The sequence below is a fragment of the Dryobates pubescens genome, chromosome 5 (genome assembly GCF_014839835.1).
Source record: "Dryobates pubescens isolate bDryPub1 chromosome 5, bDryPub1.pri, whole genome shotgun sequence".
Lineage (NCBI taxonomy): Eukaryota > Metazoa > Chordata > Aves > Piciformes > Picidae > Dryobates > Dryobates pubescens.
Window position 1 is genome coordinate 46484609 of NC_071616.1, and position 14696 is coordinate 46499304.

The following is a 14696-nucleotide window of genomic DNA, read 5'->3' on the forward strand; positions in this document are numbered from 1 at the left end:
CATCTGAACAGTGACTCATTGGCTCAGTTCAGATTATATACATTCCACTAATTCCTTATGTTCAGTCCACCAGGACCTGCATGCTAACCTCTTGAAAGCTCTGCTCCAAACACACAATTTGTGCCACTCTTGACAACCTGACAAGTTGCTCATTCTGTGCAGCAAATACATCCTGCACTACACACTGGAGCAGGAATGAAAAGGCTCATTGGAAGTGTGGGGGAATGGTGTAAAACTCTCTCACTCTTTCTCCAAGTACCTGAAGGGAGGTGGGAGCAAGGAGGGGGCAGCCTCTCCTTCTTGGTGACAAGCAGCAGGACCAGAGGAAATGGTTCCAAGCTCTGCCAGGGGAAGTTCAGGCTGGATGCTAGGAAATATTTCTCCCCTGAAAGGCTTCTCAAACATTGGAATGGTCTGCACAGGGCAGTGCTGGAGTCACCATCCCTGGGGGTGTTTGGCAGCACCATGAGGGTGGTGAGAGCCTGGCACAGGTTGCCCAGGGAGGTGGTGGAAGCCTCATCCCTGGAGGTTTTTAAGGCTAGGCTGGATGTGGCTCTGGGCAATGTGATTTAATGGAAAGTGTCCCTGGCCATGGCAGGGGAGTTGGAACTGGCTGATCTGAACTGAGGTTCCTTCCAACCCTGACAATTCTGTGACTCTATGATCTAGTTGGACATGTCCCTGCTCACTGCAGGGGGGTTGGACAAGATGACCTTTGAGGGTCCCTTTCAAGCCAGAGCAATTTGTGGCTCTCCTAGCTGTGCATTCCAGCAGTGGTGAGTAGGCAGTGAAGCAGGACCTAGAAGCAAGCTGTGTAACTCTCACACACTTGCAGAATCACACAGGTGGGGAAGCTGCTTCTGCACTCCTGCTTGGAAAGGTTTGTCAGTGCCTCTGGTGAAAAGCACTTTGTCACTCCCAGCTTTCAGTTCAAGTGCCAGTGGCTGCTGGCATAGTATGGGAGTTGCATCAGGGGGCTGGAAAAAGCAGAGCTGCTTTTAGAGCATAATTGTTCAAGTGATCTTTGAGCTCAGCACAGGCGGCTGCTTGGGTCTGCTTGGACAATCAGAATTGGCACCAGTGTCACTTCATAGCTGGGTGGGACGCTGCCAGCTCACATGGCTCTGGTTTTATCACCTTCCACCCCCTTAAGAACTTCTAAGGCAGTGTCTTCTGGTGAAGAGTGAAGCAGGGGGATAAAAATAACCCCTTCTGTGTGCTGGGCTGCAAGTGGTCTGCTTCTTGCTTAGTTTGGGAAAAGAAAGTGCTTTTTGGATTCCCTCTTTACCAGCTGAACACTAAAAATAATCTGGTTTGGCTCGCTTGTGCCAGCTCTGTTATCATGTGTCAAGAGGTGAACAAGGGCTTGGCACTTCACAAGAGTGTCTTTGGCATTGTGTCCTGTAACAACCTGTAAACCAGCTCTTAGGATAACTAGGACTGGCCCGTGGCACTTTTCCACTTTTCCAGAGTCTTCTTATTCTTGGAAGAGGTCTCATGAGAAGCAAATTCTTGCAACTTAGTTGAACCATCATTTGACCATGTCTTGGGCTCCCAGTCCCAGGGAGACAGGGATCTGCTGGAGAGACTCCAGCAGAGAGCCACGAGAAGATGAAGGGACTTGAACATCTCCCCTGTGAAGAGAGACTGAGAGCCCTGGGGCTGTTTAGTCTGGAGAAGAGAAGGCTGAGAGGGATCTGATCAATGTCTATCAATAGCTGAGGGCTGGGGGTCAAGTGGAGGGGGCCAAACTCTTTTCAGTGGTGCACAGTAATCAGAGAAGGAACAGTGGATATAGACTTGAACAGAGAAGGTTTCAGCTCAACATGAGGAGATTCTTGACAGTGAGGGTGGCAGAGCCCTGGAGCAGGCTGCCCAGGGAGGCTGTGGAGTCTCCTCTGGAGCCTTTCCAGCCCCACCTGGATGCCTTCCTATGCAGCCTGCCCTGGGTGATGCTGCTCTGGCAGGGGGTTGGACTGGATGATCTCTGGAGGCCCCCTCCAAACCCTAACATTCTGTGATTCAGGCTGGTGTTAAGGCCTTACTGTGCTAACTAAATCCATTTTGTGTATTTTTAGCTTAGTGGCTTTTTGAAGATCCCAGGGACAGGATTTTACTCTAAAGATTAAACAGGCTTCACTGAGTAAAACTGAGTAGCAGTGTAGTTTTTTATGGCACCCTAGAGAGTCCCTGTGAAAACAGCAGAAGGAGACAACAGTAGTGAAAGCCTTGGGGACAGTCTGTAGTCACTGTCCCTTTGATGTAGCCTGCAATATAAATCCACACACAAACATCTGTTAGATCCACCTCGAAAGCAGCTCTGCCTGTGTGTGTGGCCTCACTTCAAATGGGCTCATTTTCAACAGCCTCTGTGCTCCAGGGTTTCTTTAGCACTGCAGTGTGTGTCTGACTCTTTCTCTTGTGCCTTGTTTTGTGGCAGGATGACGAAGTAGTACTGCAGTGTGTCTCCAGCATCCACAAGGAACAAAGGAAGTTTTGCTTGGCAGCTGAGGGGCTTGGGAATCGCCTGTGCTTCTTGGAACCAACATCAGAAGCTAAAGTAAGAAGCTGATCCTCTCAAGTGGTGGCACTGAGCAGCGACTGTTAACCTGCTGCTTTGCAGAAATGACATTGAATTTGGCTTTCCAGTGTCAGGCTAAGTACACCTCTGGTTTTTCATGCTTTCCTTTCCATGAGTGCAACATGAGACTTCCTAGAGATTCTAAATATACTCTGAGGTGTCCCAGTTCACAGCCAGGAGTCACCATTCTTTAGCTGTCTAAAGGAACTATTGGAACTGAAATCACTGTTCTTTAACTGGCTAGCTGGAACAGCTCTGCTGTGAGGATAGGCTAAGGGAGCTGGGATTGTTCAGCATAGAGAAGACATAAAGCTGCCTCCCAGTACCTGAAGGGATCCTACAGGAAGGCTGCAGAGGGACTTTTTACAAGAGGGTCCAACAATAGGACAAGGGGGAATGGATTTTAATTGGAGGAGAATAAGTTTAGATTGGATCTTAGGAAGAAATTCTTCACTACAAGGGTGGCAAGACTCTGGAATGGATTGTCCAGAGAGGTTGTGGATGCCCTCCCCTTGCAGATGTTCAAAGCCAGGTTGGATGTGGCCTTGAGTAACTTGGTGTAGTTGAGAGGCAGCTCTGCAGGGATGGCAGGGAGGTTGGATTAGATGATCTCTAAGGTCTCTTCCAGCCTAAGCTGTTCTATGATCTGTGATCTAAAATAACTCCTGCAGCTGAAAAATGTCATCATTTCAGGATTAAGTCTCCAGACTGTTACTAAGATTTAAGTTCACTGAAAAGCTTTTTCCTGTTACTGCTGGGGGTTCAAACAATATCTTGCTAGACTGTACTGATAATTTCAGAAGCATTATCACCTGGTAGCTTCTGAACTGTGTTGCAGACGAGAAGGGTTGCTGCTGACTAGAAGTGCTGCTGACTGTGCTGACTACTCAGAAAGTTGATAGTTCAGGGAACAGAATTATTAAGCAGCTGAAAAAATGTTAAAGGTAACAAGTGCAGGACCTTGCACTTTGCCTTACTGAACCTCATGAGATTCTCCTCAGCCCACCTCTCCAGCCTGTCCAGGTCCCTCTGGATGGCACCCATCCCATCCTTCAGAATTATCAACAGCCCACTCACCTGGATGTCATTTGCACGCTTGCTGAGGGTGCCCCAGTCTCACTGTTGGTATCATTGATGGAGATATTGAACAGCAATCACAGAATGGGTTGGGTTGGAAGGCACTTGCAAAGGTCATTCAGTCCAACCCCCCTGCAGTCAGCAGGGACATCCTCCATTAGATCAGGTTACCCAGAGCCCTGTCCAGCCTCACCTTGAGTATCTCCATGGATGGAGCTAGATGAGAACTTTCTCACCAGCTAGGTTACTTCTTCCCAGACAAAAAAATCCAGTTTAGTTTCTTAATTTAAGATATCATAAAGGTTTGTGGTGGTGGTGCTGGTTTTCAGTGAAATCCCAATGCACTTCCAGAACAGCATGGTTTAATTCACACACTCAAGATGTCTTAATAAAATGGATGCTGAGAAATCTGAAAGCTGCCACAGAAGCCCAGCAGGGTACCTGGGCTTTTGTTTAGCTTGATTTATTTTTTCAGTAATGATGTGGTGTATCTGCCTCCCAGGTGCAGTTAAAGGCAGTAATGGGTGAAGTGTTACTCAGAGATTTTTTTGTTCTCTTGTCTGGCTCATTGGCAAGCAGACTGCTTAATGCTGTATGGATGTTTATGTTCCTAGTAATCACATAATCTAAAGTCTTCCCAGGCTTTGCTACCAAATATGAGACTCATGCTCTGTTCTTACACACCTTTCCTTTCTTTTTGCAGTATGTTCCTCCAGACCTTTGCATCTGTAATTTTGTCCTTGAACAGTCCCTGTCTGTCAGAGCCCTTCAAGAGATGCTGGCCAGCACAGGAGATAATGCTAGTGAAGGGGTAAGTGAATTCACATCCAAGAACATTCAGTTTCTGAATATGGATATGGCATTTTCTTTCCCTGCTCCAGGATTTTCTAGGAGAGGTGCTTCATGGCCTAGCAGCTTCTTGGTTTTGATCTGGGACATTACTGCTCATTTGGTTCCTCTCTGCCCAGCTTTCCAGTCTGTTTAGTCTGTCCCAGAGATGAGTGTCCAAAAAAAGGACTAAATAAAACCTGGGATTAAAGATCTTAAATAAATAGAGAGAGAGATTAGATGGATAGATAGATAGAGAGATAGATAAAGAGAGAGAGAGAGAAATGGATAGAGAGATAGATGGATAGATAGATCATAGTATCATAGTATCAGTCAGGGTTGGAAGGGACCACAAGGATCATCTAGTTCCAACCCCTCTGCCGTGGGCAGGGACACCCCACACTAGATCAGGCTGGCCAGAGCCTCATCCAGCCTGGGCTTAAATAGATATAAAGATAGATAGATAGATAGATAGATAGATAGAGATAGAGAGAGAATCTTAGTTTGAGTGGAAAGCAGCAGAGTAGATTAGGGATCCAATGTCTTGGTCATATTATTTAGTTAAGTTGGAAGAGGCTTGCTATGTATAAATACTGATGAAAGATTGTAGATGCAGGAGATGACTGAGAGAGGCAGACTTGAGAGCCTATGAAGTTTGTTGTCTCTTGTTCTAAACAACTGGAGTTGTTTTTCTTCTGATTACCACAAGGAGCTCAAAATTAGATTCTCAGAGTGGAAAATCCAGTTTGGCCTCTCCCTGAGCTTGCCAGAGCTGTCCCTGTTCAAAATGAGTAACTGTGCCCGGTAGAGGTTTTGGATGTATTTGCTTTAATGAATCTCACAAATGCTTGGGACACCATTAATTCTGGCAAGGATTTCTCCTCAGTATGTGCCACAGTTCTTCTGGCCTGCTTCAAGCATTCTGCCTCTCCCAGTCCAGGCTGCAGTTTGTGTGTGCTTATTTACTTATGTTGCTGTTTGTTCTTTTTTAATGCCTCTGAGAAGTTTATAAGGAAGGTGAGTGTATCATATTTAACTTAAAACATTTGGAAATGCTGTGCTGTTGCTTGATTCTAATAAAGATCAGATCATAGCAAGAGTCTTTTGACCATGAACAACATCTGTTCCTTGGCAGATGTTTGGCTGTAGGTATTTGATGATGATGATGATGATTGTGGTGCATTTCTCTGTTGGCTTAACTGTTTGCACTTACTACTTGAACTGGAGCAGCTCTTGATGTTGCTGTGTGATTGTGGCTGTAGTCCCTGCAGTGCAGTGGAGCTCTGACCTTCTCTGTCATGTTCTGCAGGCAGCTCAAGGGGGTGGTCACAGAACCCTGCTGTATGGCCACGCCATACTACTTCGACATTCGTTCAGTGAAATGGTGAGTGAAAGGGAGAGCACTTCCACACAGGGGGACCATGGAGCTCACATCCACACCTTGCTGAAATGCAAAAATGATATAATGTAGAGGAAGGTTGTGTCTAAAGCTCCTCCTCTGCACTAAACATTTGAATAGCTTATGGCTTCACAACACAAGGAAAATGACCCTTCTGGCTTCAGTTTGGATTCTTCCATCTGTGTCACTCAGAAATGTGTTTCACAGAACTGTCAGGGTTGAAAGGGACCTCAAGCTGCATCCAGTTCCTACCCCCTGCCATGGGCAGGGACACGTCACACTACATTAGGTTGCCACATCCAGCCTGGCCTTCAAAACCTCCAGGGATGAGGCTTCCACCACCTCCCTGGGCAACCTGTGCCAGGCTCTCACCACCCTCATGGGGAACTACATTTTCCTATGGTCTAATCCTAAATCTCCTCTCCTCTAGCTTGGATCTATTCCCCCCAGTCCTATCACTCCCTGACAGCCTACAAAGTCCCTCCCCAGGTTTCTTGTAGCCCCCTTCAGATACTGGAAGCCCACAACAAGGTCTCCTCACAGCCTTGTCTTCTCCAGACTGAATATACTGCAATCCTCCTTTAGCCATGGATTTCTGTGTCCCTAAGGAATCCCCTTTAATGATAAGCTGCTGCTGTTGCAAAGGATTTGTTATGATATCTGCTGTTTATTTTTCCATCATTTTTAATGAGATTAAGTGTTTCTTTTAACATCCCATAGTTTCCAGCACCAATAGATGTGCTGTCTTCAGGCCTCTTGGATAGATTTACTACATTGTCCAACAGGAAAATTTTAACTGTTGAGGATCGTTGACTTGTTCTGGTCCATGCAATTATACCTAAGAGAGCACTGAGGAAATGAAGTGAGGAAAACATCTTCCCTCCCTTTTGCTCTACCAGAACACTCTACATTAGTCTTATGTTTATGAACCACACTAACAGAGGTAGCCTTGACACATCTGGGTTGCAAATAGGATTGCTTCCTTACAGGTGTTTGCTGTGTTTTCATGAAGCAAATGTTTTACAGTAAAGCTCATAGAATCATAGAGTGGCTCAGGTTGGAAGGGAGCTCAGAGCTCAGCTGCTCCAACCTCCCCACCATGCCCAGGGACACCTCTCAGCTACACTCAGCTGCTCAAGGCCTCATCCAGCCTGGCCTTCAGCACCCCCAGGCAGGAGGCAGCCACAGCCTCCCTGGGCAGCCTGTGCCAGAGTCTCAGCAGCCTCCTGCTGAAGAACTTCTTCCTCAGCTGCAGTCTGACCCTGCTCTGCCTCAGCTTCAAACCATTCCCCCTTGGCCTGTCTCTAGGCATCCTGATGGAAAGTCCCTCTGCAGCCTTCCTGCAGGATCCCTGCAGCTCTGAGGTCCCCCTGGAGCCTTCTCCTCTCTAGGCTGAACACCCCCAGCTCCCTCAGCCTGCCCTCACAGCAGAGCTGCTCCAGCCCTTGGATCATGCTTGTTCCTATCTGAAGAACTATGTGACACTTTGTAAGGCAGGAGCTAAACTGCACAGAGAAAAGTGTGCTGAAGGGGAAAGGGATGTTGATTTCAAGTCAGGGAGACTATGGATACAAACAGGATGATGTTTGCATCAGTAAAACCCCCACTAAACAAACCCTGAGTGCAGGCTGATAGTGTGATGGAGGGATGGGCAGGTGTTCATTTGCCAGGTGTGTTAATGGCTGCTGTCTGGGTTTTGTTTTCCATGACTCCCCTGTGCTGCTGCAGTATTTGACGTGTTTAACATCCTCGAGATCCCAGACGGACAAACTCGCCTTCGATGTGGGGCTGCGGGAGAATGCAGCAGGTATGGCAGCTTCATTCTGAAGCAACACATCTCACACCTGGAACTGCTGGCACTGTAAGCTTATCAGTGTCCTGTTTGTTGTTTGTTAGAAATAGTCATAGAATGGCTCAGCTCGGAAGGGAGCTCAGAGCTCAGCTGCCCCAACCTCCCCTCCATGCCCAGGGACACCTCTCAGCTACACTCAGCTGCTCAAGGCCTCATCCAGCCTGGCCTTCAGCACCCCCAGGCAGGAGGCAGCCACAGCCTCCCTGAGCAGCCTGGGCCAGAGTCTCACCACCCTCCTACTCAGCTCCAGTCTGACCCTGCTCTGCCTCAGCTTCAAACCATTCCCCCTGGTCCAGTCTCTAGACCCCCTGATGGAAAGTCCCTCTGCAGCCTTCCTGCAGGATCCCTTCAGGTCCTGGAAGGCAGCTCTGAGGTCTCCCCAGTGTCTCTCTTCTCCATGCTGAACACCCCCAGCTCCCTCAGCCTGCCCTCACAGCAGAGCTGCTCCAGCCCATCAATAAGATGACTAAAATGAAGTGATGACTGTCAAGAGTGATGACTTCCAATAAATTCATTGGCTGTGAAAGAATCTGAGAACGCTGTGCAATTAAACTGAGTTACTCCAACTGCATGGCTGCAACAGGTGAAAGACAAACTTCCCAAACAGAAGGTGATGTAAGTAATCAGCTACCTGAAGAGGAGTTCTCAAAGAGCAGGGCCAGTGCTCATGGTCACTGGTGCTAGTGGTCAAAGTGAAATGATCACATTGATTGAAAGAAGTCTGGTGCTTTTGTTTTCTATTGGTGTGGTTCGGCACTTTGAACAGCATTAGAGGCAAGCCACAGATCAGTGCATTTGGAGCCATCTCACAAACGAAGTATTCCTCTTGTAATTGAGGAAAACAGGGGGGGGGGAATGCAATGAGCACATTGCTAAAAGAGCTGAAGAAAAATAAAACCATAAACCAGGGCAAAATAATAATGGGACAGAGAGGAACAGAAATGACACAAACAAGAAATGATGAGAAAGCTTTAAAATCTAATTAATAGATTTCTGGGAGTACTGCCAGTGACAGTGCTGCTGACAGAAACCGAGTAAGGAAAATGCAAAATTGTGCTTCCATGCAATCACAAATGAATTCTGAGGTGCCACTGGCAGCTCTGTTGAAGGAACTCACCGGCAGCTCAGCCACAGAGCCACCTGAGGGTTTATGTGCTGCTGCATGCATAGGGTTAATGGTTCCTGAAAGGGCTGAGTGGTCCTCAGGAGGTAACAGCGACCCTGTAGTGACCCCGGACAGACATCTATTGTGAAGGGAAATAGAATCTAAGTGCCTGCAAACACAGCTCATTACTGTGACACATAAATGCCAGCTGTATTAATCACACAGTGTCAGGGGTTGGAAGGGACCTCCAGAGATCACCCAGTCCAACCCCCCTGCCAGAGCAGGAGCACCCAGGGCAGGGCACGCAGAACACATCCAGGTGGGGTTGGGAAGGCTCCAGAGCAGGAGACTCCACAGCCTCTCTGGGCAGCCTGCTCCAGGCTCTGCCACCCTCACAGGGACAAAGTTTTGCCTCCTGTTCCCCTGGCACCTCCTCTGCTCCAGCTTGCCCCCAGTGCCCCTTGTGCTGTGCTTGGCCATCCCTGAGCAGAGCCTGGCTCCAGCCCTGCACATCTTGATCCCCAGCACTGAGGGCAGCCCTCAGGCTCCTCTGCTCCCAGCCCCAGCTCCCTCAGCTGTGCTTACAGGAAGATGTTCCACTGCCTGCAGCAGCTCTGGGGCTCTACACTGGGCTCTGTCAAGCAGTTCCCTGAGGTTCCTCTTGGCCTGAGGGGCCCAGAACTGGCCACAGTCAGCACAAACCTGTGCTTTCTCTTGGCTTGTCATGATTGTGAAAACAAATCGAAATGAAACTAGACTGATGATGGAGAGGCACTGCAAATGTAGGTGTTAAAAATGTTTGCTGGCCATGCTCTTTGAGAATTCATTTCCAGGGAGCTGATTATTTACACCACCACCTCTTTTCAGTGAGGGAAGTTTGTCTTTCACCTGTCCTAGCCATACACATGATGGTCTGAGACAGACATTAGCAGCCTATTACTTGATTAGTTGCTGCCTCAGCTGGAGACCAGTTTCTTTAGGCACGCTGATAAAAGCAATACATGTGTTCTATCGCAAAATATTTTCAGTGAAACCTGTCCTTACTTTGGAGAGTTATAGTGCACGCATCTGCTTGTACCCAGGAGGCTTCCTGATGCACCCCTGTGCTTGCCTGCTATTGGTGTTTACTTGTCTGTGCATAGGCAAGGGGGGCCCGTGCACACAGAGAGAAGATAAAAAGCAACACAGAGAAGGAATGCTCAGCTGTGTCTCTGCACTGGGGATCCTGATCGCTATTACATGCTTGCTAGCATCATCAACTGAACACCATAACATCACCTCCCCTTGCCCTGCTCCCCCGCCAATTTAAATGGCTTATTGAATCAATTTCAGCTGCGTGAAGCACTCTTTGCCTAGCAGGTACTGAATGAAAAGCTGCTGGATGTTTATTTGCTTCTGAAGATTCAGCCTTTGCTTTCTTAGGGATGTAACTTTTACTGTTCTCTTCTAACTCGTTTAATAACCTTCACATTTTGTTTACAGATGTTTACATGAAAGCTCTTAGCTGGGCAAGCAGATTTGGGTGCTTTAGTTTATGTCTCCAGCCTTGCCTTTATTAAATTCTCTTCCACTGTGCACTGCCCTAAAAGGTGTGAAATTGTGGGAGGAATTAGGTGATCTTCCCAGAGCCGGGGTCTATGTGTGCAAAGTAATCTGAGAGCTGATCTTTAATGATAAGAAATACTCCGTGGTTGTCGCCCTTCGGCTTGCCTGTCCTGCAGTCACCCAGTCCGCAGCGCTCCCGGAGCTGCTCCCGGAGCTGCCCCCCGAGCTGCTCCCGGAGCTGCTCCCCGAGCTGCCCCCCGAGCTGCTCCCGGAGCTGCCGTCCGTGGTGCAGCAAACACTGCAAAGCTGTGGAGTGTTTGTTTCAACATTCTGTGTTCTGCAGCGTAAATGGAGCTTAGCGTGGAGATCAGGCCGGGAAGTTGTGAATTAAATGCGAGCATTAAGCAAAACAAAACCTGAAGGCAGAGGGTGAAGGCTGAAGCAGCTGTTAGCAATTGACTGGCAGCCAGGGCCTCGTGGGGCGGCCGGAGCGCGGGGACCCAGGCGGCCCCGCGGCACGAATCAGCTCGCGGGGTGCTTGGTTCTGCCCTCCGCCGAAGCTGGCTCACGGGCGGCGAGCGGAGCGACCCCCCCGGACCGCACCGAGCCCGCGGGACAGGCGCTGCGGCAGCGCAGGGACCCCCCGCACCCCACCGGGTCCAGCAGGAGGGGGTGGTGAGTTCTGTGGGGGTGCCGGCAGTTTGCGGGGGCAGGCACGGGGGCAGGCACAGCCATGGGTGCGGTTTGCAGGGGCAGGCACAGCCATGGGTGCGGTTTGCAGGGGCAGGCACACAGGCAGCAGCCAGGGGTGCGGTTTGCAGGGGCAGGCACGGGGGCAGGCACAGCCATGGGTGCAGTTTGCAGGGGCAGGCACAGCCAGGGGTGCGGTTTGCAGGGGCAGGCACACGGGCAGCAGCCAGGGGTGCGGTTTGCAGGGGCAGGCACACAGGCAGCAGCCAGGGGTGCAGTTTGCAGGGGCAGCCTAACAGCTGCAACCCGAGCCAGAGCTGTTAGTGACAGAAATGTGGTGCCCCAGGCTGGGGTCCCCGGTGAACAGGCAGGTGTGGAGGCCCCTGGCTGCAGGCAGTGCCAAAGCCTTTGTTTGGCACGGGCTGGCTGCAGAGCTCCAGGCCCTGTGCTGGCTGTGATCTGTGCGCAGCTGAGGGGACTCACAGCTGTGTGCACAGCTGAGGGGAATGAGGACTATCAGGGAGTGTCAGACGGAGTGGTGGAGCCAGGCTCTGCCCTGCCCGCAGCAGAAATGGGAGCACCTGTGTCCTGCCTCTGTCGGGGGAAGACAGAGGCCCTGACGGGAGGGGCGAGTGCGGGCAAGTGCGTGGCCCCGGCGGGCAAGTGCGTGGCCCCGGCGGGCCGTGCGTGGCCCCGGCGGGCAAGTGCGTGGCCCCGGCGGGCAAGTGCGTGGCCCCGGCGGGCCGTGCGTGGCCCCGGCGGGCAGGTGCGTGGCCCCGGCGGGCAGGTGCGTGGCCCCGGCGGGCAGGTGCGTGGCCCCGGCGGGCAAGTGCGTGGCCCCGGCGGGCCGTGCGTGGCCCCGGCGGGCAAGTGCGTGGCCCCAGCGGGCCGTGCGTGGCCCCGGCGGGCAAGTGCGTGGCCCCGGCGGGCCGTGCGTGGCCCCGGCGGGCAAGTGCGTGGCCCCGGCGGGCCGTGCGTGGGCCCGGCGGGCAAGTGCGTGGCCCCGGCGGGCCGAGCGTGGCCCCGGCGGGCAGGTGCGTGGCCACCGGCGGGCCGAGCGTGGCCCCGGCGGGCCGTGCGTGGCCTCCTTGCCTGCTTTGCCTCCACAGGTACCTCTGAGCAATAGCTCTGAGGCCCTGCTGGAAGGCTGCCACTCTGATGGGGATATGGATAACAGGCAACCTGTATTAGGGGTCTTACCGTGGCCAGATTTGCCTTCCAGGCCTCCCTCACCTTCCCAGTTGCCCTTACACAACTGGTGTGGGGCTCTGGAACTGCAGGGCCAAGCCACAGAGGAAGCAGATGGGGATCCATCCAGGGGGCTGCCTGGGGTGCCTCAGCCAGCCCCACAGGTTAGGACTGGGGGCGGTGGGGGTGAAATTGATGGCACAGCCCAAAGGCATCTGTACCAATGCGTGCAGCATAGGCAGCAGGCAGGAGGAACTGGAAGCTGTTGTGCATCAGGACAGCTGTGAGATTGCTGCCATCACAGAAGTGTGGTGGGATGGCTGCCATGGCTGCAGCACTGCAGTGGATGGCTGTAAGCTCTTGAGAAGGGACAGACAGGGCAGGAGAGGTGATGGAGTGGCACTGGCTGTGAGGGAACATTTGGATTGTGTAGAACTCGCCAGCGGTGATGGTAAGGTCGAGTGCTTGTGGGTGAGGATGAGGAGAAAGGCCAACAAGGCAAATATCCTGTTGGGAGCCTGTTATAGACCACCCAGCCAGGAAGAGGAGGCTGAGGAGGCACTCAACAGCAGTGTGTCCAGCAGGAGCAGGGCACTGATGGTGCCTCTGTACTCAGCCCTGGTGAGGCCACAGCTCGAGTGCTGGGCTCAGTTCTGGGCACCACAGGACATGAAGGACATTGAGGTGCTGGAGGGTGTCCGGAGAAGAGCAAGGAGGGTGGGGAGGGGTTTGGAGGACATCATACAAGGAGTTTCTCAAGGAGCTGGGATTGGTTAGCCTGGAGAAGAGAAGGCTGAGGGGAGACCTCATTGCTATCTGCAACTCCCTGAAAGGAGGCTGGAGTAAGGCTGCCGTTGGTTGCTTCTCCCAAGCTACCAGCGATAGGGTGAGAGGAATGGGTTGGAGTTGTGCCAGGAGAGGTTTAGGTTGGAGATTAGGAAAAACTTCTTCAGTAAGAGAGTGGTGAGGGGTTGGAAGAGGCTGCCCAGGGGGGTGGTGGAGTCGCCATCCCCGGAGGTGTCCAGTAGCTCTAGCTGTGGTGCTTCAGGACATGGTTTAGTGGTCATGGCTGTTGAGTTGGACTTGATCCTGAAGGTCTTTTCTGGCCTCAGTGATTCTATGATTCTGAGCAGTGTTTTGCAGGTGGTTAATTTCTTTGAAAACATTGAAAGAGATCAGCTTCAGTGACTGAAAGTTTCAAGGAAAACGATTCCCACTGACTGCAGAGAGGAGCAAGGTGGTTTGATAAGGTGGCTGTGTTCATATTAGACACAATTCTGTCGTCTTGTTTCCATGTCTGTAAAGATAGCCTGAAGTGTCTCGGGACTGGTCTGTTTTGTGTACCCTTGCTAAGCAGTGTCTCTGTCCTACAGGTGAGGCATGCTGGTGGACAATCCATCCTGCTTCTAAGCAGAGGTCAGAAGGAGAGAAGGTTCGGATAGGTGATGATCTCATCCTGGTCAGCGTGTCCTCTGAGAGATACCTGGTACGTGGGCTTGTTTGCCTGGGTCAAACACAAAGGGCTGTGAGGGACTGGAGGAAGTGGTTGAGATTCTTATGAATGAATTCTGTTGTTTGGTTTGGTTTTTCCAATCTGGAAAATGAGGCCTGCTTGCAATGCAGAGTTTCTGTTCTCGGGGAAAGAGAGCAGGGCTCTTCCCATGCATTTATCCCAAGGTGTACTTCAGCATTCTCCATCTTGGGAAGGTTTTGTTTCTGCAGCTGCTCTGTTTCTAAGCTGCAGCCTGGAGTCTGCTGATGAGATTTAGAGAAGAGCTAATTTTAAAAGCAAATTACTGCTAATGAAAGCAATAATAACATTTATATATTTACTTGACGATCTGTTTCTATCCTGTTGAGAAACTGACGTACCAAAAAGTTTTTAAGTGGGTGGAAGTCACTATCTGCTGTCTGTCTCCTCTTGTTTCAGCATCTCTCCATCTCAAATGGAAGTATTCAGGTGGATGCCTCCTTCATGCAGACGCTGTGGAATGTGCATCCTACGTGCTCAGGAAGCAGCATTACAGAAGGTTTGTAATCTCCTTTATTACTGACAAATGTATATCATGTAAATGACCTTTTGTTTCTTTTCACAAGCAGTGGAATAAAAACCCAAACACCACCACCCTCAGAACATCCAAACCAAAAAAGCTGAATGAAAATAAAGCAGGTGGGCATGGGAGAGAAGACTGACGGAAGGGAAACCCCCAGAATGCAGATACATCAGCTGGGGATTAACTGGAAAACAGCTGACTAAGTGCTGCAACTTTAGACTAGCCAAGCATAAAAAGCTGCTTGAGAGCTGAAAACTGGCAGAGCAGCAGAGGGAGTTTGTCTTCAGATGGATTTTAGGGAGTGGGAGCTACAAAATAAGTCTGTAAATGTAGATCTTTGCACAGGCTTTTCAGTCACCTGGTAACAGAGGTAACAG

The 14696-nt window shown here is 50.7% G+C and overlaps 1 protein-coding gene across 1 annotated transcript in view; it reads left to right on the forward strand.

Annotated features, from left to right (window-relative positions):
- RYR3 (ryanodine receptor 3) overlaps positions 1 to 14696 on the forward strand; it is a 236232-nt gene that overhangs the window by 53721 nt on the left and 167815 nt on the right. Inside the window, exons 2-7 of the mRNA XM_054162126.1 lie at positions 2441 to 2560; positions 4362 to 4469; positions 5796 to 5870; positions 7614 to 7692; positions 13639 to 13751; positions 14196 to 14295. Coding sequence (XP_054018101.1) covers positions 2441 to 2560; positions 4362 to 4469; positions 5796 to 5870; positions 7614 to 7692; positions 13639 to 13751; positions 14196 to 14295 — 595 coding nt within the window. The remainder of the gene's footprint in view (positions 1 to 2440; positions 2561 to 4361; positions 4470 to 5795; positions 5871 to 7613; positions 7693 to 13638; positions 13752 to 14195; positions 14296 to 14696) is intronic.